Source organism: Glycine max, chromosome 16 (assembly GCF_000004515.6).
Source record: "Glycine max cultivar Williams 82 chromosome 16, Glycine_max_v4.0, whole genome shotgun sequence".
Taxonomy (NCBI): domain Eukaryota; kingdom Viridiplantae; phylum Streptophyta; class Magnoliopsida; order Fabales; family Fabaceae; genus Glycine; species Glycine max.
The window spans coordinates 31,450,064-31,475,784 of record NC_038252.2 but is presented as its reverse complement, the minus strand read 5'-3'; the positions used below and the strand labels follow the sequence as shown (position 1 = coordinate 31,475,784).

The window sequence follows — 25,721 nt, the reverse complement described above, 5'->3', positions numbered from 1 at the left end:
ATAATTACCTCTAGTGAAAGACGCTTGTGTTTTAGATAAAAAAAATTGTGGATTAAAAATTCCATTAACCCATAATTAAAATAAATAAGCCACTCTCTGCAATATGTTCTCTGGAAAATATGTCCTATTCCATGATTCTAATATCTCGGGAAAGATGAGGAGCATTTAATGTTATGGATTTGAAAGGGATAGTTCTCTAACAAGAGATCAATTTTAGGTTGGTTATAGTCGCTTATAGAACCCTAATTAGAGAATATGCCACGTCAACAACGAGAATATGATTCCACAAATATAGAAGTGAGATGAATTAAGCACCGATACCATGCTCCCAACTTCAACAAAAATGAGTTCACACATATAGGCTACAAAAGATTCTTGCAAGGGTCAAAATGAAGGAATGCCATACACAAAACTCAATGGTGGCAATGCAAGTGATATTCTTCTTGACAAATTAAATTCGGTACTTGCGTATCTCACATCTTCGTTGTTTCATTGTTTTCAGGTAGAATTTTTGGAATATGAAAAGTACATGTAGCAATTAAAGAGCCATAAAGTCATAATAATTATATAAAGGTCACACATATATATTTTATTCTTAAACTTATTGTTGAATTTAGTTTTTAGTCTTTTAAAAATTTTCTTTTTTTTTTAAGGAAGAATTTTTCTATTTGGTCTTCATAAATTAAAAATGGTTTAGGTAATATATATATATATATATATATATATATATATATAGTTGTGTTTATTATGAATGATTAATAGGAGAGAATGTGAACCGGCTTTCAAGTGCCAAAGCCTTTGATATTTTTTGTTGGAGAGAGTAGTGAAAGTATCCTCTTTAGTTTTGTTCTTTCATTTTATAGCTCAAAATCTATGATTAAATTTGGTAAGGCTGATAATTGTTTTGCTGATTTCTTTGGGCCCTGCTACTTGTACCCTCTTTTATTATTTATGCACTGGAAGCTATTTTTTGAAATTTTATTTGATAAAAAATATCCTTAGCAGAAATTAATTTTTGTTTAGTTAAAAGATAAATAGTCTATTTAGTACTTAAACTATGCATTCACTGATAATTTGGTTTCTACATTTTTTAAATGACTAATTTAATTTACAAATATTGTGACAAATTAATCTAATGACTTTATGCAAGTTCATTATGCTTTACACACTTCCATTTCATTCATCAAATGCAGCATCTTATTACATTTGTTGCTCTTCATAAAAGCATAAGCAAGCACAAAAGCCGGTTAACGACATCAATGATTCTAAATGGAAAAAAGGAAATTAATGTTCCAACAAGAAGAGGAAACAAGAAATGGACAAGCAAAACATTCACTCCTTGAAACCATGGAGAGAAAATGGATCCAATACCAGCAACACAGGCCACCAACAAGCAAGGAAAAAGACAAAGTTGAGTAAACCAAAGCAACAAATGCACCAAAACCACTTCCCAATGTCTTTGTTGCAAGGCTTGTGAAGCTCACCTCTTCAACCCCATGTTCTCCCATTGAATCAAAGCGAAGTTCAGCAACAATAATGATTGAGGAAATGAAATAGAGCCATGAGGCAAGTATTATGATTGTTGAAGGAAATGGACCAAATTTAATAGTCAAAGATGGCAAAGCCAGCATTCCAGGACCCACAACAATACCAATGATCAAACCAACAGCACCCCAGAAGCTCTTCCCCTTAGAAGTTTCATCAGGAACCTCATTCTTGGTGGGGTTGTTAGCATTGTTTCCATTGTTTGCATTATCCTCGGGTGATGGGGTAGTGAATGTTATTGCATTGCAGGGTGCAAAGTTTGTGGTGACAGGAGCATTGGAGCCATTGGTTATGAAAATAAGAGCTATAGTGGTCTTATAACTTGTTTGAAGATTGGTTATATGTCCAACAAAATGCACTGTGCCATTGATTTTTGGACATGTGAAAGGCTTGTAGCTGAAGAATATTGGCTTGGAGAGTAGCATGTTGGTGGAATGAGTTATGGGTAAAAGTGAGTTCTTTGATTTTGCAGGCCAAGTGATGGAACAAGACTACAAGAGTGTATGATATGACTCTAGCACACAACTCTGCTTGTTAATAATGATTCTATTCTATGCAATCTTAAAGGACTAAACCCAGGTCTTCTCCTCAATGAACATTAACTAATTATTAATCACATTTTTTTAGACCCTTTTTAACATAAGTGTTAGCCCTCGATGAACATCACATATATGCCTGTAATATATTTTAAGAACAGGATTAGTCTTGTGATAGCAACACCAGCTGTAACATGTACCATAATAGACCCAAGAAGACAATTGAGAAGTCCATCCATTACATTTACGTGTCCCATAACAGCGGGAGAATATCCAATCACGTATCATTCTGTTACTACTACATATCATTCTGTTATTGCCTTTTATCCATCATCCATTTCCGTTGCAACCGTTTCAGTGCAAGTTTGTTAGTCGTGTAGTGGTAGTTGGCCAATGTTAGGCCATAATCGTGGAATATGTTCAGCTATAAATATGCTATCAGCGATATCAATAAACAGAGAAGAAGTATGAAATACCTTTTAGTGTAGTTAGCATAGCATAATGTAGCAGTGTTCCTAACATCTTGTTAGGAGAGCTATAACGCGGTGGGTCCCACCATGGTAGACCTCACTCATAACCATTTTTTTTTGGTGGGTGCAATGGCCAAAGCTCAGAGAAGCACTGCATAAAACCTCTTCTAACATCTACGTCTAAAGTTTAAACCCTGGTCTGTTAAGCCTTACTCGGTTTGTGAAAAGTTAGTAACATTTTGCAACACTCTTTTTAACATACATCCTTAATTCTCATAAAAATTTATGTGAGTTTCTTTTTTTTTTTTTTTCTCAAAATTTTACGTTCTCTATTTTTTAAAGCGTTATTTGAGTTCTAAACACCAACAGAATCTAAGGTATACTTGGTGGAATTTTCCACCCTCTTTTATTTCTGAGGAGCTCTTTAGGTGTAGACAAGAATTTTCCTCTTATAGATTCCCATAATTGTATTTCTTGGATATAGTTTGGCTCTCCTAAGTCTTCAATTTTTTTTATATTATCAATATATTCTAAGATGACTTCTTTGGTGGGGTAGGGGTTGGGATGTCAACATAATTAGGATGTTAATCTTTACTCTTATCTTATTCTCATCATCCTTTTTTGTCCAAAAATAAATATTTACATATTATGAATAGACAAACTCTACAAAATTTACGAAGATCTAAGTACAGGACTAAATTAGATAATTAATGGTCTTACAAAGGTAGAATAATGTTGGGGGTATTGCTATTGGCACTATCTAATTTGCTATTGGCATTACTCATGTGAGTGCTTTTTTGTGATGTTCCAAAATTGTCTCCTAGCATAAACTTGTACAATGAAATCATAATTTTATTGTTATATTATATTTATACTTGCATCTGCGAGATGGAAATACATCTTCGTTGTACATTGATAGTTACGCAACAGAAGCAAGTTTTCATTGTGCTATTTTTTTTTTTGCCACTCTTATTTTCACAACAGAAATATGTTTTTGTTGTGTAACTATTAATGTACAACAGAAATTTATATTTTTTTCTGATGCACTTTACCAAATAGAAACATGTTTCCGTTGTATACCTGGACGGTGGAAACATGTTTCCGTTTTGTAAATTTTTAAAATTAGTTAGAGTTTCACAAAGTGTCAAATGAATACACATAACAATACTTGATATCTCTACCATGAACAAGCTTCATATGTGTAATATGTACTCCATTGTGGTGCAATAAGAGGCAAGAAATAATCATCTATATCATTACAGGAAGAATGGTATAGTTATGTTGTATACCTGCACAAACTGATTCCCGTTAACAAGAGTTCAATTAAAATAAGGTGTTGTTATGTCACAAATGGTGTCAAACTCCTGAGGAAAAAGAAAGTCTAACTTTGGAGCATAGATAAGGAAATCAAGACAACCTTATAACGACTAGCAATGACATAACCCATGTTAGGAATGATCATCTACTTGTCAAAGGATGCTATTGGGCTAGGCTGAACATCTTAAGTGTTCACTCTTTTGAACCAATATACATATTGATCGAGTTATATCAACTTCACTAGATGTTGTACCCCACTCTTGGATCCTTTTGTTGGCACCGATATCTTTGTTGTTCATTGTATATAGTCTTAATGGTGGTGACATTTTTTTTATCTTGATCTTTTATCATCAACAAAATTTGACCAGGCTTCATTATGTTTTTGGTCATCTGACTAAGCAAAGTTTTTTTCACTGCTTAAATGACCAGCACACGCATGTGCAATCGATGATTCACTAACTTTGTTGTTATGAACACAAAAAATAGCAAAAAAGTTTGCAACCAATCTCTTTGACGAACTTCTCATTTAATTTAAATGAATAACCACATTTTCTGGTTCTAGTGCTCTTCCATATTAACTTATCTTTGTATTGCTTGTAACTTCCTCTATTTTCACAACCCAGTACAACATAGATTTTCCTCCCTTTTTTTGACCTATGGATGACAATAACAAATCCAAGATTCTTTCCCAAATCTTGAACCCAGCGCAATAAATTATCTCAATTTGCAAAAACCTAAAAATAAAATATTTTTCTTTACTTACGCAACATACAAATAGACAAATATAAAATCAATTTGTCACCTAATCAACATACCTCATTAGTCATGAAATGATTGGAAAAGTCAAGGTAATAAGGTTGGGAGGTTAATGTCTAACCCATTGTCAGGGTCTTCATGTTGATTTCCCAAACTATCATGATTTGTAGGCATTTCATTTGATTGATTGGGATGATAAAAATCATTTTGACTATCATCAAACATGCTTCCAAAACCATGAGGCATTGTAACTTCATCAGAAAAAATGCATTCCAATCCATGTATTTACTACAAAGAACCATTCATGAAAAATCATAAATATGACATAAAAATATTCAAACAGAGAAAAACAAAAAAAATATATGATTCCATTATGTAAAAAAAAAAAAAATTGGTACTAAGTTGGGTGGTGTTAAGGAGATGAGAAAGAAGAAAAGAGGTGGAGAAGTGATGAAGAAATGAAAGAGGAAGGAAGGGTTGGGTATGTTGGGAAAGAGGAAGGAGAAAGTGAAAGAGTAAGGGAGAAGGATTGGGGGTAGGAAAGAGGGAGAAGGGTAGAATGGTCAAATTATTATGACTAATAGCGCCAATAGTCATTTAGGTAGTGGAAATAATTGTTCCGATAATTTTGCTTATTTGCTGTCATTGGAACCTGACCACGATGCCAGAATTGGGCCACAACGTGAACTGTAGAAATGATGTTGAGCTACAGCCAATTGAAAATCGATGCATAAAGCTTCAATTACTTCGAGGGCCCTGCATTGAAATGAAACAATTTTGATAGATTTTGAGCTTAGGAGTTGGCTATTGGACCCAGAGAGATCATTGCATTGTTTTTGGTATAACTCTGATCCTAAATCCAAATGAAGCAAATTAGACGCGTAATTGAAGTTAAGAGCAGCTGAATTGATTCTAAGACAGGAACCATCGAAATTCATTTTCCTTATTTAGCATTTTTCGTTAATTTCCTCTAGAAGTTCGCTCTCTTCTTCTTCCTGTACTTCTCGATCATTTTCATGCTGATGCCATGGAAGACTACACTTTTGTAATCCATCTAAGGAATCTTAAAGAGCTAATGGTTTGGATTCTTGAGACTTTTCTTTAATTTGAATTTGAATGCAATTAGATTCGTCTTTTTCCCTTGATTCTTGTTCTTGAATTTTTAAATGGTAATTCTGTTATGCTTAAATATAATTAGATCTTGATTTGAGATTGAGAATTCTAATATGATTTAGGTTGATTGAGTTGGATTTTCACCAGATAGGTTGATAGCTTATATCTAACATAAACTGTGCGATGGCAAGTTTGAATGTCATGTTAATTGAATAGTGGTTATCGCTCAGTAGTATTGTGCATTTAAAGTTGACATTTTGGATAAGTCCAAATTAGTCATTCACTTACTTTCAATTATGTTCAGTGGTTAACATATATGCATGATTTTGGATAAATTTCTTTAGTTGATTGTTAATTTGTTTTGTGAAGTTTCTTTGCCATGAAGATGACTTAGATTATTCCTTTTTCAAGTTACAACAGAACGCAAATTTATGTAGATTAAGCTTGCCACTCTGTCACACGATACTAAAACAGCAAACTCAACTCCACATTGACCATATACTAACTGATCGGAATTGCTAAATTCAACTGTCAGTACTATCACAAATGAGCCTAGAAATATTCTCCAATTGCTTAATGTTTCATTAGCAAATTTTTGGATTCAGAATCCAATGAGAACTATGGGCCCATCACCATTGTTTTGAATTGTGGTTGTGATTGCAATTTTGGTTACTGTAATGATTCATATATATTGCTAAGTTACGTTGTGAATTTACTTTATGTGTGCAAATAATATAACCTATCATTACAAATACCAACAAAAATAATATAACCTATCATTACTCATTTAAAATCTCACATCTCCTAGAGTAGTCCTTTATCCGACATCTCATCTTTCCTTCAGCGTCAACTCACTATCATCGAAAATGGTCATAAGACTTCATAATTCCCTAGGCCTCATCATGTGATGCAGTCTGCAATTTCAAATACTGTCATCATATTCCTGGAGAGACATCAATCATCATATTCATAGAGGGGCATGTAAACTTTTGAAGAGTAGAATGTGATCACAATATGATTGGGGATGTGACTTAATTTGATCTGGTTCAACAGTTCTAACATGAATGTAGCTAGCTAATGCTGCTGCTAATATCTATTTTCCAATTATTAGTTTTGAAAGTTACTCTACAAAATTATAGAAAGTATCCCATCATAAACATGTTGAAGGGAATTTCAGGGGCCATTTGAAGTTCAAATTTCTTTTGTTGAGAGAATTCAAGTACAAAAATTCAACATTATTCACAAGGTTTTTAATTTTTACAATCTTTAGATATTATTGTGACAGCTCAAACCCACTACTTTGTTAATTATGTGTGCGGAAATATGTCCAAGCCGGTAAGTATTGTTTTGTGGTGATTTTTACATTGTGTTAATTCTTAACGAAAGATTAAATTCAACCAAATTTAAAAGATAATAAATTTATTATTAGATGATAGTATAAAAATTATTTTATATTATCAATATATATTATTTAATTTAAAAGAAAAATATATTTTTATCCTTAAATTTCATTTTGGTTCTTGTACTTTCAAATCAATAAATTTAGTCTCTTTTTTTAATAAAAATAAATTTAGTCCTCTAACTATTAAACATATGTAAATTTAGTCCCTTTTAAACTTAATAGTTAATAACGGTTGTTAATATCACAAGGTTGAATGTCATGAATTTAGTCCTTATTTTTTTTTTAAAAAAAATTATGAACACTTAGAAAGTAGAAAACTGTTTTGACAATAATAAAGAAATAGTTGGGGAGATCAATTCAAAGAAAGCATCAAGTACTAAATAAAAAAGTTAGTATTGAACTATAAACTTGAATAAATAACTAAGATTATCTATACTGTTTAGTAAATTTTACTTGAAGTTTGTCTAATCGTTAGATTAACCATTCAATTTTAACATAATTGTCAGACTTAATTGAATTTAATATTCCTAAATGCATTTAATGAATTTTTTTTATTGACATTAATGTTATTTATATATACAATTTTAATAATTAAATATTATTTTTGATAATTTTAATAGTAAGTAGTAATATACTATTTATAATATAATTTTATTTAAAATTAATAATTAGGGATAGAAGATAAATAATCAATTATATATATATATATATATATATATATATATATATATATATATATGAGTATACTCAATTTTTAATTTAATTTTTGTCAAATCTTAACTACTATAATTAGAAATTTATTATTATTAAAATAAAATAATGATGTAATATTATATTTTTCTTAACAATAATTATTTTTCAATTGAAAATATATTTATTTTATAGTAATATTTTATTAAAATCCTAATTATTTTATGGATATATAGATATTATAATAATAACATTGAATATTATACTAATACTTATTCTAAACATTATTATATTTTTAAAATTAGTTGCCTTAAAATATATTCTATTAAAAATAATAATTAAAAGTACTAACTTTATAAATATGCAGTTAAATTCAAATAATTCATAAAATATTATTATACTTCATAAATAATGATATATATTAAGAAATAAATGATTATATAAAAAGAATAAATTTTTAATTTAATTATTAAAATATATTTTATGAACCATTTAAATTTTTTTATAGATATTTAGATTATTTTAAAGTAATTTTAAAAAATAAAAGTAATAGAAAAATTATTATATATATACGTGTGACTTCTCTTGAACAAATCATCACCATCGATTAAAACTTTAATTTTATGATATCCATCGATCATATGTTTTTTTTAACATATGTATTTAAGGAAGAATTGAACTACTTAATTAATACTATTAATATTCACTTTTGATAATTAAAAATTATTTTTTCTATTTTATATTAGATAATAGCATGTTATTTATTATAAAATTTCAATTAATTAAATGTTAAATTTTGTAATTTTGATATTAAGTAGTAACATTAAATATTACCTTACTACTCTTGCACATTTTCCAAAATTATTTATTTTAACATATATTTTACAAAATATAATAATTTATAGATACACAGTTAAATTTAAAATAATTCATATTTAAAATGAATAAGGATATATTTAAAAAAAATATTATGTGTATTGATAATTGTTATTCAAGAGTATAAAATGCATCAAAAAGTTGTAATGTGTCTCTAATTTTATGGTTTCTTGTGTGAGATTTATAAATAACTGATTTTTTGTGAGTTTTACATAATGGAGGCTATATTTTGATGGTTGATATTGTTAACATTTGAATTTTTAGGTTTAAGAAAGGAAGATTTGGAAGAACATGCTAAAGAGTTTGCTCAGCGAGCCAGATTAGATAAGCGAGACTAACCTGCTTAGCAAGAAAGTCAGCTCGCACAACACGAGAAGAACCCTAAAGAATGTAAAGTCAGAGAGCTGTGCGTGCAACCAGCTCGTCTAGCCAGTGCCTTTGTCGCTTCTTGCGCTTAGTGCATCCACATCCGCTAAGCGTCGAGTCACTAACTCACGATCAGCGAGACATGCTCGCTGAACGCACATTCGTAATCTGAGAAGCTCAAAAGTCTTTAAAGCTAGAAGAGAGGGGGAAGCCAAAGGACACATGTAGTGGGAGTGAGAAGAAAACAGAGCACCAAGCTAGGTTGAAGGAAGACAAGCAAGCTGATTTCTCCCTATTTTTACCTCATCATTTCATTTCTACCTTGTTTTTAGCCTTGTAGTGAGCTCTCCATGTTAATGGAGGGCTAAACACTTCATTGTTGAGGAGTTTTTTCATTGAGCACTCTTGATGTAAAAACTCTAACTATCTATTTAATACTATTTGTTAGTGTTCTCTGCTTTTATCTGTGGTTATTTTTCATATTTGTGACTTGATCATCCATTTATATGCTTTGTTAGGATTTAAGTGATGGGAAATGCTTTTAGTCCTTGGAACTTGGTAGAACAGCTAGAAGTTTTCATTTCTAGGAATAGTATGAAATAATCTAGTATAGTTTGCATCTAATTCGTAATGCAGCTCGCTTAGATTGAATTCGTTGAGGAATCAAGAATAAAACTAGGAGGGTTAGGCTCTTTCATGTGAGGGATTGTAGTTAGAGTAAATTTGAAGGTGCAAAGAACATTAGGATAATGTTAAATAGAGAAAAACTTCACGTCAAGAGAAAGTTCAATAGAATATTCCCCGACATATTCAACTTGGTATTTGTTTCGTCTCAAAACTCAATGTTTATTTCTAGCATTTATTCTTAAGTTAAGAAAAATTGTTATAGTTTACTTGATGACATGAATGAGCTGCTTAATTTCACTTTACTCCAATTATAAACGGTTTACAAACTGAATTCCCTGTGAATATAATACTCAGTCTTACCATATATATATATATATATATATATATATATATATATATAATGATTGACTTAAGAAGATGTAATGGAGATGTATAGTAAAGGGGGGTGAACATGAATAAATATTAGGGACTGATAGAAACTTTGACTTTGTAATAATGGTAGTTGTTCATATAGATTTTCTTCTTGTAACAAATGTATTTAATGAAAAATTAAATTGCTCACATAATGAGATTTATCATACAACTGTGATGATTAAAAAACAATTTTAATAATAAGTAATAACATGTTATTTATTATATAAATTTAATAATTAAAATTAATTTTGATAATTATATATAAGTAAAGTTTGTTGGAAAAATTTATAACCATTGATCAAAATTTTAAACTTCGCAATAATTATTGATTTGATTTCATCAAATTTCATATTGATAGATGATTAAATGACTCACATTAATGCTGTTTATTATACCATTTATCTGCATATTTAAAATAATTTTATGATAATATTTTAAAGAAATATATACTTTTTTACAAATTTTATTGTATAATTAAGAATTTATAATAATTTGATTTAATGTCATTCGGTACTTAAAATTTAGATGCTACTATTTAGTATACTATATTTTTTTAATTTTATTCAGATATTAAATACTATTATAGATATAATAATAATATAATTTTAATTTCTGCAAAAAAAAGTTTTAATGTAAATTATTTTCTTACCAATAATTATTTTTCAAAAAAAGTATTTAATATTTATTATTTCATTTTATTTTAATTTTAAGTATGGTATACATATATAAATATATAAATTTTATAATATAAATATTTAATATTATTTCTATTGAATAATATACTATACTTATTCTCAACTTTATTTACTTTTTTAACTTAGTTACATTAAAATACTTTTATCAAGTAAAAATAAAAATTAAAGGTAATGATTTTGTAAATATGTGGGTAACTTTAAATATTTCATAGTATTTTATTTTAATCAATAATTAAGTATATAAATTAATAAATATAATATTATGTATATAAAAAATAACTTATAAAAAATATCCATTTTCATATTTCATTTAAAATCAATATTTAAGGATAAAATTTTAAAAAAATATTATGTAAATATATTAGTATACTTTGTTTTTTAATTTTGGTTTATTCAAATATTAAATACTATTATACATGTTATAATATATTTATAAAAAATTCAGACAAAAGTCACTGCATTGATGAAGAACATTCAATTTAAGCCATAACGAAGTTAACCAATCGAAATCACATAATTAAAACTAATATCTTCAAAATTATTAAAAATATTAATTATTAATTATAAACACACAAAATTCAAGTACATGTGAACATAGTATTTACAATAACAAAAATAAATACTCAAATTAAATAATTAATTTGTTTTAATTTATAACTTTCACATAGATATTATATCATTATTATTATTTGGAAAAAAATAAAAAAAATTAATTGGCCTAATATTTTTTTAACACAACTTCTCTCCAATTAAAAATATATTTAACTATCTTCCTTAATTTTAACATAATTATATTTAATATATGCTACTAAATATTTTAAAAATTGACGTACATATCTTATAAATACTATATATAATTTAATTAGACCTTGTACCACACAGGTTTAAAATCTAATTAACATGATAATTAGCTAGTAACATCAAATCCCAACAAGGGTGAACTTAATTACTCATATATGAAAGAGGAAGTAAAAATGGTGCAAAAATAAAGAAACTTAATGAGAAAGCCATGGACACTAAATCAGAGCTTTCCAATCATCACACCATGCCTAAGAAAGAGTCCCACAGTCAATGATTCAAATCCCCCTTCATTAGGTCAAAATTTCTTTTATTAGACTTATTAACGCAACTTCAACATTCCCTAACTTTTGAGGCCAAGCCTTAACTTTTCCATACTTAGTCTAGAAAGAAAAACAGTACAAGGAGCTTTATGATGCTTTCAGGCTAAGCCTCAGTTAATTCTCCCACGCTTATAAGACTCAAGACAATAGTAGCAAACTAATAAAAATTTGCCTTAAAAACTTGTTTCCAAAGGTGTTTTAACTTGTTCCTCCAATATAACTTTTTATCAAGTCTTCAAAACTTATTCTTTGACTACAATTAAACATTTAAAAGTTAGTAAATTTCTAATATATTTAAAACACTAAACATATATCTTGTTAGTAGTGAAATTACATGAATTTAAATCAAACAAAATTTTAAGCTAAAAAAAGTAAAATAAATACTAAGATATGTAAGTATAATAAATATACTCAATGCTCCAATTCAAAACTACTCATAATCAAACTAGAATAACCCGACGTTAGACTCAATCGGGTGTACATGTATTAAAAGTTATATTAAAAAAATATTAACCTTAATATTTTTATCTATTAATAATCACAACTTTTGTACAGTGTAAAGAAAAGAGATGCTAAGTGGGGATGGAGATAATCTGTACGAAGGTAAAAAGTCTTTAATTATGCCAACTTCTTCGTATTATCATGGACAAAAAGATTCTCCTGGTACTGTAATAGACGATATAAGCGAGAAACATGTATTTCATGAGAGTCACTATTTTAAACATTTTTTTATAATATTTTTTTATTTTATTAATATCTATTACATTACTTATCTGATATCATATTTTTGTGATTTTTTAAATAAATTTATTCATAAACACTAGGAAAAGAAAATAAAAAATTAAAATAAATTAATTTTTCATTAACATATACACTTTAATTTTTATAAAAATTCACTCATCTAATTTCTAAAAGTTGATATATATAAATTGATTTTAATTCATAGGAGATGGAAACGCTATTCTTTTATTTTTGTATTTTCTTCTCTATAAATGTTTATGAAAAAGCTTAGAAAAACAAAACCTCTCTCTTATTTCTTTTCATCTCTTTCAATTGTAAAATAAATATATAAAACTATTGTATATAATCTTCTTCTATATATACACAATTATTGTACAAAATCTATATATAAGCGCCTTTTTTCAGTAACATGCTATGAGTATATATGGGACCTCCAAATTTTGTATTTATCGAAACTATTAAAAATACTAGAAATTGAATGCTTTAAGAATGTTATCCAATTTCTATATATAAAAAAATATGAATGTTATCCCAAACCTAATAAACTAATTAAGCATATATGCTTATTAGGTGAGGTACCTGAACAGAATATATTCTAGTTCTAGAATACATTTGAATGTGATCAAGCTCTGCATCACAATTTTAAGAAACAACTTAGAATAAAACATTAAAAATAGAAAAAATAATAAGAATAATCATAGGAAGAGAAGAAAAAGAGCAAACACGACATGAAATGTTATGAGCCTAGTCGAATGAATGGACACGGAATTTTAGAAAGAAAGAAAGAAAAAAAGGTGACATATGATGAGATTATAGTTATAGCGACATCGTTTTCATTGGGCACTGATGATTATTTGATGGAGGCTCCTCATTGGTTGGTGAACCCCCAACATCAACCCTTCACCCCTTGTTTTAATGCAACAAATCAGGGTTTTCTGATTCAGAAACAAGCATGTAAATGTGTATACTACTTCCAATTTCCATTTTAATTTAATTTAATTTCTTTGGTCCTTCCTCACCCTTTTTAGATGGATAAGCATTGTTCTCTCTTTCATTCCTTTGCTTCCCCTAAATCACTTTCTCAGTCTTTCCATTTTTTCACTCCTTTTTCCCCATGAAAGAAAGGGAAAGAAAAACGCCAAAGATCCATTAGTAGTGCAAAAGAACAAAAGGAGCAGAAGAAGTCTCAACCATATATATATAAAAGGTCGGTTAAGTTTCCCGCAAGCATAAAACCACAACGAACGCTTTGCTTTGAATGGAAAGGAATGTGCATTAGCATGCTTTTTTTCCCCCATTTTATTATTATCAAATGAAAAAAATGAAACCCCCCAAAAATTCCATACTCATCACGAGAATGATGAACCTTTCTTTTCTTCCAATATTTGATAGCTAGCATGCCCTTACCCCATTCCTTGGCCACCCGTACTTTCTATATATTCAATTATCTATATAAATATGATCCTTAATTCTCACACCCCTTTTTACCCTATTGCGTTTAAATCCTTCCCTCCTATCCCTTTCTTTCTTCTCATACTCATGTATTTCTAGTTTTGTTCTCTCCCTACGATCTTATCACTTTAGGCTCAATTATGTGCCTTAGCGACACCTACGCACAAAATATGGGTAAAAGAAGGGAAAGAAAATATATACTAGACACACACGTTTATACATACACAGAGAAATTAATTTAAGTATATACATATATATACTATATATACATGGTCATTGATAGATAGCTTGAGCAAGATACAATTTACACTCTCTAGACATGTACATTATTCGTATGTGTACGAAACATATATATTTTGCACAAATGTCATAAAAAACAGATTCAACACAACAACTCAAACTAAGGAGTATTTGGGTAGGTAGACATGTGATGACTGGGTTTCTTTGGACACAAGATTCAAGGGGCAGTCAAGAAACCCACTATTGTTGTTGTCGTGGTCACTAAAACAGTTTTGTAATTATTAGTGTGTGTTTTTTTTTAAATATTATAGAAATTCTACCACCAGAGGCATCTTCTGCACGGATTCAGGGAATTATTCACGTGCTTCATCAACTTGGTTAATTACTGTACACTCAATTGGTGGTGTCTTCACATTCATCCTTACATAATTTTCATTGCTTCCCTTATAATTAATTAATAATTCGATTAATAGTACCAAGTAGTATTTGTTTACAATTTAAATATGATCTGTGTATGTACTCCTACCTATTTGTTCAATTATTTACACCATGGAATTATTTTAACAATGTGTCATTTCAATTAATTGCTAATTCACTTAATAACTATATATGAACTTAATTACACAAAATTAAGTGACATATATCTGTAGCTAACATCGTATCTTTCGGGGTACCATAAAACTTTAAAAGGACAACAATAGTCATGCCTTGGTGGGAAGCACTAGCTAGGAAGCCACAACCTTTGAATTTCAAAGTTTAGAAAAAAAAAATGCACAATTTCCTCGGGAATTAATTCTCCCCACTCTTGGTGGGATGTCACACAGAAATAATATTCCACACAGCATAAAATATACGTTGTGCCGCAGGAAGGTCATTGAAGGGCTTGAAATGGGTCGTAATTAATAAATTAAACTTGTTTGGAATATCAAAAAGTATAAATGAATAATATATATATATATATATATATATATATATATATATAGAAAATGTTAACCCATGCTCTTAATTAAGTAAAACATTGATTAAGAAACTAAAAGAAAAAAAAATCTTATGATACATAAAATTATATATGTTATTTGTGATTTTTTTATATTCTCTTATGATTTTTTTTTCAATTTTTTAACTAATTTTCTAAAAATACTTATTAGTAAAACCCTATATAATTACTTGAAAGTATTCAAAAAGATTCATTACAAGAAAAATGTACAGAACTAATACAAATGCAACTGGAAAAAAATAATAAATCAATAAAACAAACCCACTAATTATATAACAAAAGAAAGATGTACATGAACATGATCGAATCCTTCTCCTTGGTCTACGAAATATAAACCGAACTTTAACAAGACCCTGGATAATCTAATCGATCAATCATAAATCTATACAGTATACGGGTATCCCACCAGAACTTTTTCCATGTCTAATATATAACATATATCTGTATATATGACTGCCTAAAATCAGAAAATATATGGTATGTTGTAGTAACTATAGAAAAAACCATAAACCAACAAATTAACTTGCTTTAATCTCTCTCTTCATGCATCAGGTTTTTCAGTTATTCTTCAGTAATCATCCCACAGGCATTCCAAATCTGAGAGGGTAGTAGCAACTGATGAAGGACCTTCAAAATTATCCTCGTACAATGCCTTGTTCCTTCCCATGTTATTGTCTTGCTTTGAAACCACCGAGGAAGTGTCATTGCTGAGGCACGTGTCTTGAGAGGCACTGACCACGGGCTGTTTCTTAGTACTGTCAATGGAGAATTGCTCCATCTTGCACTGTTTTCCTTGGTGCGTATGATTATAACAATCTTGGAACATGTTGAAGGGTACTGAGGTTGAATTTTGGGTTCGAATTTGAGGCTGAGAAAGAAGGATATTATTATTGCTTGTGCTAATTCCCATTGGGTTATTAGTTGTAGTGAAATCCACTTGACTGGTGGAGGCATAGTTGTTGATGGGAATCTCATATATTTTGTGTTCTTCTGGCTTCATCATAAGCATTTGCTGATTGTTGTTGTTGTTGAAGTTGGGAAGATAGTAGCCACTTGATGATGGTAGTTTAGCTGATGAAGATGAAGGTGTGTTATTAGTACCCTTGAAATCATTGTCAATGTGCTTGTTTGAGGTTTGGTCAAAGAGAGGATCCACGAGAGGTGGGAGAGAAGAGAAATCAAATAATAGATCTTCTCCATTACTTGAGTTCATTCTCAGAAGGCCAGGGTTAATTATTGGGAGTACCCTTTTGTTAACATCTGTAGTAGTAGTGCTGCTCTTGTGGAAAACCTTGCACACAACCCATTCATCCTGAAATAATGAATCACCCCCCAAGAAAAAAATTAAAAAACGGAAAAAGGTAACTGTTATTAGAATCTTAACAATTGAAACTAAATAAAGCAAAAGGTAGGATATTAGAGGACCACCCCCATGAAAGAAAAAGCTCTCAAAACAACACAAAAGGCACTTTTCTAAAAAGTGATGATTAATTTAAAAGCCAGGGAGATTGATGAGAAAGAAAAAAAAAATCCATGATTATTAATTAAATCTCAACCTTTTTTCAGCTTCCTCAAAATCCATAGAAAAAATGTCATAAAAAAATCAAAAGAGAGAGAAAGTGAGGTAGTTAATTAGTAATTAGTATTTAATTACCTTTGCAGCCTTGGGAAGGTTGTAACATGCGAATTTGCCATCCAATCTGAATTCATGCATAACCCAATTTGTCTTCTCACCCTTTGGAGCTCTTCCTCTATAGAAAACAAGGGTCTTCTTCATGCCAACAAGGTTGTTCTTCCCTTTGAAAATCTCTTTATCTTTGCCAGTGGCCTTCCAATACCCAGATTGGGTTGCTCTATTGGTTCGCATGCCTGTTGGGTACTTCCTATCCCTTTGGCAAAAGAAGTACCAATCTTTCTCCCCCATCTTTGCTTTCTCTACACACACATACCCATAAAAAATAACAAATTCAGATCAATGAATAATAATTAACCACTCGCAAGGTGACAATGAAAGATGATTAATGGTAATTAACAAATAATTAATTAACAACAATACCAATTATCATCAAATTGAGATAAAAACAAAAACAAAAGTCAAAATAAAAAGAAAATGATCAAAGTACTTACTGGGCAAATCCCAAGGCTCACACTTGTTGAAATCAGCTTCTCCAATAGCAGTTGCACTGAAGGCTCTATTGAGGACTTTCTCTGTGAGGTAACAAGTGATGATCTCTTCATCTGTGGGGTGGAACCTGAAACCTGGAGGTAAATCCAAAGGCTGATCATGATCATGATCATAATCTCCTTTGTTAACCACAACCGGCTCTTCCATCATCAGATAATTGATTGATTAATCCTTAAGCAAACGACAAAACAAAACAAACTTAACTTGTTCTACAAGAAGCAGATATGTGTGTGTGTGTGTGTATGGGTCTTATATCTTATGAGAATGTGAAAGAGAGAAGAAGAAGGTTCAGAGAAAGAGAAGGGAATAGGGATACATAGCTAGGTAGAAGAAGAAAGTAAAAAGAAGAAAAGATGGTGTCATTAAATAGAGGAGCGTCTAACCACAGCTCACACACATACATACACGCTGTAAGATCCGTGGTGTGGAAGGCACTTATTGAGGAAGCCTGCAAATATTGCTTTCTTTCTCTTTCTTTTTCTTTATTTTCAAATACGTGTATTTGATTCGTATGTCCTATTTGTCTCTTCTTTTTTTTTCCTTTTACTTTTTTTATATGCTTTATTTTACGTTCTACTGCACATTTTAATTAATCTTACTAAAATGCTTATTTTTAATCTCTATATATTATTGGCTTTAATTCATCAAATAATGATATAGTAATAAATAAATTATTTACACGTGACATTATTTTTATTTTTTGGTAGACTAATTTGATTATAATTGTTTTACTTCCTATAAAAAATTGAATTTTTATCCTACAACACCTAGTTTGATCTTCGGCTTAATAGTAGATTGAAATCTGCTTACTTAGAGATATATCTATAAAAACAAATAAATATTGATGTATTTATAAGAACTAAAATAAATGTATATAATATATAAAGTCAAAAGGATTCATTTGATTTGTTAAAATTATGATACAAGAGAGAATAGAAATACAAGTTATATTATAATTTTTTATCTTATACATCATTTAACAAATAATAAATAACATAAGTAAAATAATTTAAAATTTACTAAAATACCTAATATTAATTATATTAATATAATTGATATCAAATTTAATGAGTTTATTAAAATTTTAAAAAATAGAATAAAAAATCCAATGTTTTTTAAATGATTACGTTAGTTATTTAGTATTTTTTTCGATTATTAGTGATATATAAATAGGGATATATATATCATTAATAAACTAGATTTGCCTCGATTATTAATAAAGTAAATAGATTTATCATTTCTTGAAATATGTAAAATCATAGTATTACAACGTATATTACATTTTATTCTCAAGATTTGATGAGTAACAAAAATTAAAGATTTTATCATATTTTTATTTATTTGACGTGTCCTGTCTTCTAAATTTTTTCAAATTAAACGTGAAAAAAAATATTATTTTACCCACGAATGAAATAAACCCAAATTAAAACAATAAAGTATTATATTTACAGAAATATAAAACATTTTTTCTAACGGCAAGTCACGTTAATAAAACTAATTAAAAAAATGTTTTTCTTATCAAATCAAGGAAAATTGTCAAAAGGTAATAAATAAATAAAAGGGGTGGGGACCCTGTGTTTAGTTTCCATGCCCCATCACTTTTCAAAATAAAAAAGTTTCTATAACTTTATCCACTTGGTTCAATTCAACCTAATTCTAACATCACCAGAGATTTTCATTACCTGTTTGCACCAATATTTCCACCGTCTCGCACGAGGCTTGCTGTTGAAGGCTTCTGAAGAAGAAAACAAAGCTATAATATAAGGAAAGAGCTAGGTTTTCTTCTTGAATTTTCCATTCAATTATGTAGCTGCTGCGGCAGGTTTCGTTGAATTGCATTTTTCTCAACACACTCTCGCAGCTTTAGCTAGGCTGGTGGTGCTGCTTCTTCCATGTTCACACTTGCTTCCTAACGTTCTTTTTTCTTTATCAATGCTTCCTAACGTTCTTAGTTATACTAAATTAAAAGTTTTTTTTTTATTTAGGACATCTAAATCACTTAGTTTGTTTTTTTTTTTTTTTTTTGCCAATCTAAATCACTTAGTATACTATACTACGTTTGAAATATTGTGGTATTAATACTTTAAAAAGTTGAATTTGGATCCTTTTGTAAATTATATTTTTTATAGTTTTGAACTTTTCATTTGATTTTTAAATTAATTTAACTTAAATGTGTATATTTATTTTATGATTTGAAACATTTATAATTTATATTTGTATTATTATTGAATTTAAAACTACTCATACCATGCATAATATGTCAGTTAATATATATATATATATATATATATATATATATATATATTAATTTAATTTTGATATAATTATTACAAATAATACAATTACCAATATTTAGTTATATCGTAAATTATAATTAAGATTGTTTTAAAATCTCTATACTTTCTACGTATTCAAATTAAAATTTAATTAAAAATAAATAATTACTTTGACGCCGACAATGATTCTCTATAAAAATTCGGGTGATATAAAAACTCGATTTTTTAAGTAATAAATTATATGATATAATTTATTTGAGTTTTTTTCTGAAATTTTGATTTCTTATCTGAAAATAAAAAAATTAAAAATAACTTTTTTTAATTTTTTAATTTTTATTAAAAAAAATACACAATTATTATAATTTTTTTTTATATATCTTTCAACTAAAAAACTTTTTGAAAAATTCTAATATATAACGTACCATTGACTGTTAGAGACAGTCGACAGGGTCTCAGACTCTTATAAGTCAAAGCAAGAAGCAGTAATATGAGAATGTTAATTTTCTGAGAGGTTTCGGTGCTTGATTTTAGCTGGCAATGTAGAATTGTATTTGTAGATGAGGTGTGAGTTCAGAAATTAAGATTATTTTAAAAAAAAAAAATCAGCTTTACAACTAATTTTCATCGTAAGTAAAAAATTTGAATATAATCACTACTTTGTATATCGCGTTTCTCTGTAAAAGCAAGTTTATATTTCATTAATATGAAAATAAGGCATCGAGAGGAGCTATAATATTTTTTTTAACCCTCTGGTTGATTTGAGAAAATAGACTGGATTAATTTGGAGTTTAACATAAAGTAACCAAAATCTGATCAAGAATTTATTTTTGTTAAATATCATAACGATTCAATTTTAAATTTAATAAAAAAATTGAAATATATATATATATATATATAAACTTGATTAATTTAAAATTTAATTTTAATTAATTAAAATTTGATCAAAAATTGTTTATTTTCATTAAAGATTATTCAAATGATTCAATTTTAATTTCAATAAAGACACTGAAATATATATATATATATATATATATATATATGTATATGGCAAAAAATTGCAATAGAAATATAAAATTCTTAACTTAAAATTTCTGGGAAATTTACGTTGTTATGGTACAGTGAAAGTGGTGAAACAGAAATTAACGGAAATAAATGGCATATAAGATTAATATTATAAGCTAAGTGTGATCCACTTGATTTTGTTTCTCATCGATATTTTGCTAAGAGAGGAAAGAGAAATTTTTTTTACACTATTTCCTTATCAGTACTTTTTTGCCTTTTTTGTGTTAATCCTTCTCTGAACTTTTTCTTGTAATTATTATTATTATTATTATTAGTATAGTGTCGATTTAAGGGAAAAGTTATTTTCTTTCTTTTTATCTTCTATTTAACAAAAAAAAATAGAGTGAGTTTTCCTTTTATTCGCTTTTTCATATTTCACTGACCCTAAATAACTAAAAAAATTATTTATTTTCTCGTTATTTTTTCTTTTCATATTCTTTTTTTTTTCTACTTTGTTCTTATTCTATTTTCTTTTCCATGTCAAATACAGTGTAAAAGTATTTCTCGGTCGAGCCATTTCTTAAACTGAAATATAGAAGTTTGAAGATAAAAGAAAGACATAAAGAATCAAGGGAATATAGTGAAAATATCTTTTCTCTCAAGTCTCAACATTTTATTTTGTACCAATTAAAAAAAATCTACTTTGCTTTCCATAACTGTTTAGCACCGATGTACGGTTGATTTCGTTAGCTTGTGAGAAAGCAATATGAATTAGTCATACATGGAAATTTATTTTCGATCACCATAAGAATGAATAAGATATAGACTAGCCATTCTAGACAGATTGTGAGAGGATGAATGGTGACACCATGTTGCAACTTCTCTGTCACCTCAACACGAAAAATGCAAAGAGGGTCAATTAAATTAGGGTAAGAATATTATTTTATATGCTTAAATAGTATTAATTTAAATTACATTCTAGTAAAATTAATTTTAAATTATTCATCGTAATTAGAATGTATAGTAAAATTGATTTTAATAACATATTTTACATTAAAATATACAACATAATTAGAATGTATAGTAAAATTGATTTAATAACATATTTTACATTAAAATATAAAATTAATTTCACAAAAGATTATTGTCATTCTATGAACAATTATCAATGTTTGGGTTATAAATATGAGATGAAATCTCACTAGAGTAAAGGTAAAAAGGTTTTGAATTAAAGTATAATGTCATATCTTCTTATGTGATAGGTCATAATCTATATATGTACTCTTCGAATTTCTCTAAAAATCAACAAGGCATATGTACATCAAGGACTGCGTCATTGAACAAATGAACAAAGTCATTGTGCACAAATGGCAATGATCCTTCGATTGATATCTAACATCTATAAATATAGTGTTATTACTCTGATGATAGAGTCTCTCCAAATAAATATATATTGCTCTCGTGAGCTTATAATTGCAATGTGCCGCTATCATTCACCTTAGAACATTGCATGAGACCTCAATGAAGTGCCTCCTCATATATCTCACCCTTGATTCGCCTAAGAATAAATTTTATAGTAAATTAAATGAATCTTTAATCTTTCCCAATAAATTATGTAAAAAAAATATTAATTAGTATTTATATTAAAGGTAAGTTTAATTTAGGAAGCAATTGTATCTTAAAAATCTATCTTTCCTATGATAGGTTCTAGGGTGGGAAAGGATAACATATCTCTCTGGGATAGAAATTTGTCATCATTATATTTATCTTTTTTTATTAGTAGGAATTGTTTCAGAAAATTTACAATAATTGATTTACTTGAATTAACTGAATTAGATTCCCTTAACTCATTATGGGTATCTTATTTTAAATTAATGTTTCAGAATTTATTATTATTTTTATTTAAAACTACCATAAAAATATATTTGATAATAAGAACTAATTACAGTGTTTAGAATGTTCTTTTTTTAATGTTGGCCGAAAGATCATATAGTGCTTCATAGAAGTATTTCACAAGAAATAAGAGTTATGAAAGATTTTTCTTGCCATGTATTTCAAGGTTTATTTTCCTTGTTAGATCACATAAAATCATTTTGAAAAGTGTTTTCTCTATTGTCATAATACATCTATCCAAAGCAGCTTTTTTTTCTTGCAAAAAGAGGAAGAGGACATCCCAACAAGGTTAGTACCCCTCCTCCTACCAAGTACCAACCATAAAATTACACCCCCAAATATCAATAATAATAATAATAATAATAATAAACAAGAAGCATGAGGGGGCATAAAACCAAACTCATGCAAAGAGAAGTTGTTGATTCTATAGATAGGAAGACCTATCATATTTTTATCAAATTACTAACTAATAGAGTAGGAATGGTATCCCATCGCCAAAAATCTTGAACACCTAGATTAATATTGACAATTCTATCTACACAGTTATTGCCCTCTCCATCCAGAGCAACTAAAATAGCTCTTGTACTTATTATTTTGGCAGCTTTTGTAGGGGATTTATTAGATTCATTGATTATCAACAAAAGCATAATTGTGACCAAGGGAGAGTAATATTATAATATACTTTTAAATAATTTTTTATTTGCAGTAAAAAAACATATGATTTTTTACTTGTAAATTTTCAATTAATATTCTTAAAGGAATCCTTAACAAAACCTTATAAGACTTTTTTCTTTCCTAAAATAGATACAGTAATTATTAATAATAATTAATGTAAATAGACTAATGAATATTCATTCATTTTAAAAGAAATTAAGAACGTGATTAATTATCATTAAGTAGTAATTATGTTGAACAAGGGAATTAGATGAAACTACTTCTATTGACAATTTCAAATTGACTCCCTCAACTTTTTGGCTCTAACGAGTCATAGCTTCCCACCTTCGGGTATCAGAAAGCCAGAAACTCAATCGTAATTACATTAAGTCAAAGAAAGTACGTCTCGTTATTAAGTAGTAATAAGGGACAATTAGTACGTCTCGTAATGAGGATGAAAAGGTCAGCATATGAGTTCTACAAGCTGATTAAGGTAAAATAATTAAATTTAAAATATATTTTCCATCCTCTTAAATATAAAAATATTCAAAATCTATCATGTAAAATTTTTAATATATTTTTCATTCTTACCAAATTAAAATGTATATGTCCGAAACAAGAAACATCTAAACCTATATGCATATAACTTTTTTACAATTAATTATATGTATAATGATATAAAAAAAATGTTACATTTTACATTATATAAGCATAATCGATATAAAAATTATCATTATAGGTTTAAATTTATGTGAATAAAACAATGATATATTTCAATTTTATAAAAAAGAAAAACATATTAAAAATTTTACGTAAATAAATTTCAAACATTTTCATATACTGAAAAGAAATATATTTTAGTCATCAAATTAATTATTAGTCACAATGAGAATGAAAAGGTCAGCATATAAAAACACAAATCGTAAATATCTTTTTTTTTATTATTAATTGTGTAAGTTACTTAAATGAATGAAATTGTACTTTTAATTGTGTTCTAATATATATAAATATTAATACATAAGATTTGTGCTTTATTAATTTTCATACGGGATAATATATTATATATGCAGCGCAAGTTTTTTCTTCTTCTCAAAAAACAAGCAAAACTGTTGATTCCCACATCAGTTCTCCGGATAGACAGGAAAGTGACGATATTTCTCCTTTTTTTTCTATTTCTTTTTTTTCAAATTGTTTTCTCCAGTTAATTAGATAGGAAAGAGGTATTTTTGGTACATAATTTAAGGGTCTATATGATAAATAGGTGATAAATAATGTAAAAATAAAAATAGAAAGGAGATGAGGAGAGAGACAGAGAAAAATCATAGTAGGTTCTACCATTTTTAGGGCAAATGAAAATAAAAATGATACCTAAAAATAGGTGATAAATAATGTAAAAATTAAATGTATTTGATTTGAGAGAAATAGAAAAGAGATGAAGAGAAAGACAAAGAAAAATCATAATAGGTTCTACCATTTTTTAGGGTGGATGAAAATAAAAAATGATGAATAAAAATAGGTGATAAATAATGTAAAAATTAAATGTATTTGATTTGAGAGAAATAGAGAAAAGATGAAGAGAGAGACAAAGAAAATTTAAAATTACTTTCTCCTTATTTCTCCTCCAAAATTCCAAAATTATTTTTATCCTGTATCCACCATACCAAACATTGGTAGAAGAGATTTAGATGGGCTATATTACTTTATAACATTTTGTGTTACATGATAAAATTTAATAAAAATAATTAATAATATTTTAAATAATGATATTTATCAAAATCAATAAAAAATATTATGAAAATAAATTTAATAAACCATATAGTAGAAAGTATATTTTTAATAAAAGAATTATTTAACTGCGAATGGATATAAATTGTTTTGACAGTAAAGTGTGAAAATATTATTAGTTATAACACACAATATGTAAAATAATTTATTGCATATTAACCTTTTTCACATGAAAAGTTGTAATATGATATTTATCCTCATCGAGAAAATTTCTAAAATCATAAAGAAAAAATAAAATTAAAATATTTTATAAATTAAATAATGAATCCTTTAATTCATAAATTACAAAAACGAACTTTATATCTTTTATTATTAAAACATTTGTTATCTGTCATAAATTTAAATTCATTTAGCATAATAGGACTAAAAATGTTTAACATAACACACAAATGAGAAATAAAGTTTAAAAAAAAGATTGAAAATGAAAACAAAAATAAACACCAAGCTTAAGTATTTGAAGATAGAAAAAAGGGCTCGTAAAACAAAATCTCCATAAAATATTTCATAACTATATTACAATATAAAAAAAATACAGAGAAAAAAAAAAGCTTTATACAACTACAAATGG

General features: G+C 27.9%; 1 protein-coding gene and 1 pseudogene across 1 annotated transcript; both read right to left on the bottom strand.

Moving 5' to 3' along the window:
• Positions 1-809: 809 nt before the first annotated feature.
• LOC106796380 (uncharacterized) lies at positions 810-5,428 on the bottom strand (annotated as a pseudogene).
• Positions 5,429-15,598: 10,170 nt separating this feature from the next.
• Positions 15,599-17,938, bottom strand: NAC23 (NAC domain protein). The gene is made up of 3 exons (NM_001251257.2): positions 17,486-17,938; positions 17,013-17,293; positions 15,599-16,670 (listed from the first exon to the last, which is right to left on the bottom strand). Exons 1-3 carry the CDS (start codon positions 17,691-17,693, stop codon positions 15,927-15,929), a joined length of 1,233 nt encoding a protein of 410 aa, NP_001238186.2. The 5' UTR covers positions 17,694-17,938; the 3' UTR covers positions 15,599-15,926.
• Between the last annotated feature and the right edge of the window lie 7,783 nt (positions 17,939-25,721).

Excerpts from the sequence above, each read along its gene's own strand:
- NAC23 (NM_001251257.2), bottom strand. The coding sequence starts at position 17,693 with ATGATGGAAGAGCCGGTTGTGGTTAACAAAGGAGATTATGATCATGAT. Across the intron at positions 17,294-17,485 it reads TGAGCCTTGGGATTTGCCCA|AGAAAGCAAAGATGGGGGAG; the intron begins GTAAGTACTTTG and ends ATGTGTGTGTAG. Across the intron at positions 16,671-17,012 it reads ACCTTCCCAAGGCTGCAAAG|GATGAATGGGTTGTGTGCAA; the intron begins GTAATTAAATAC and ends TCATTATTTCAG.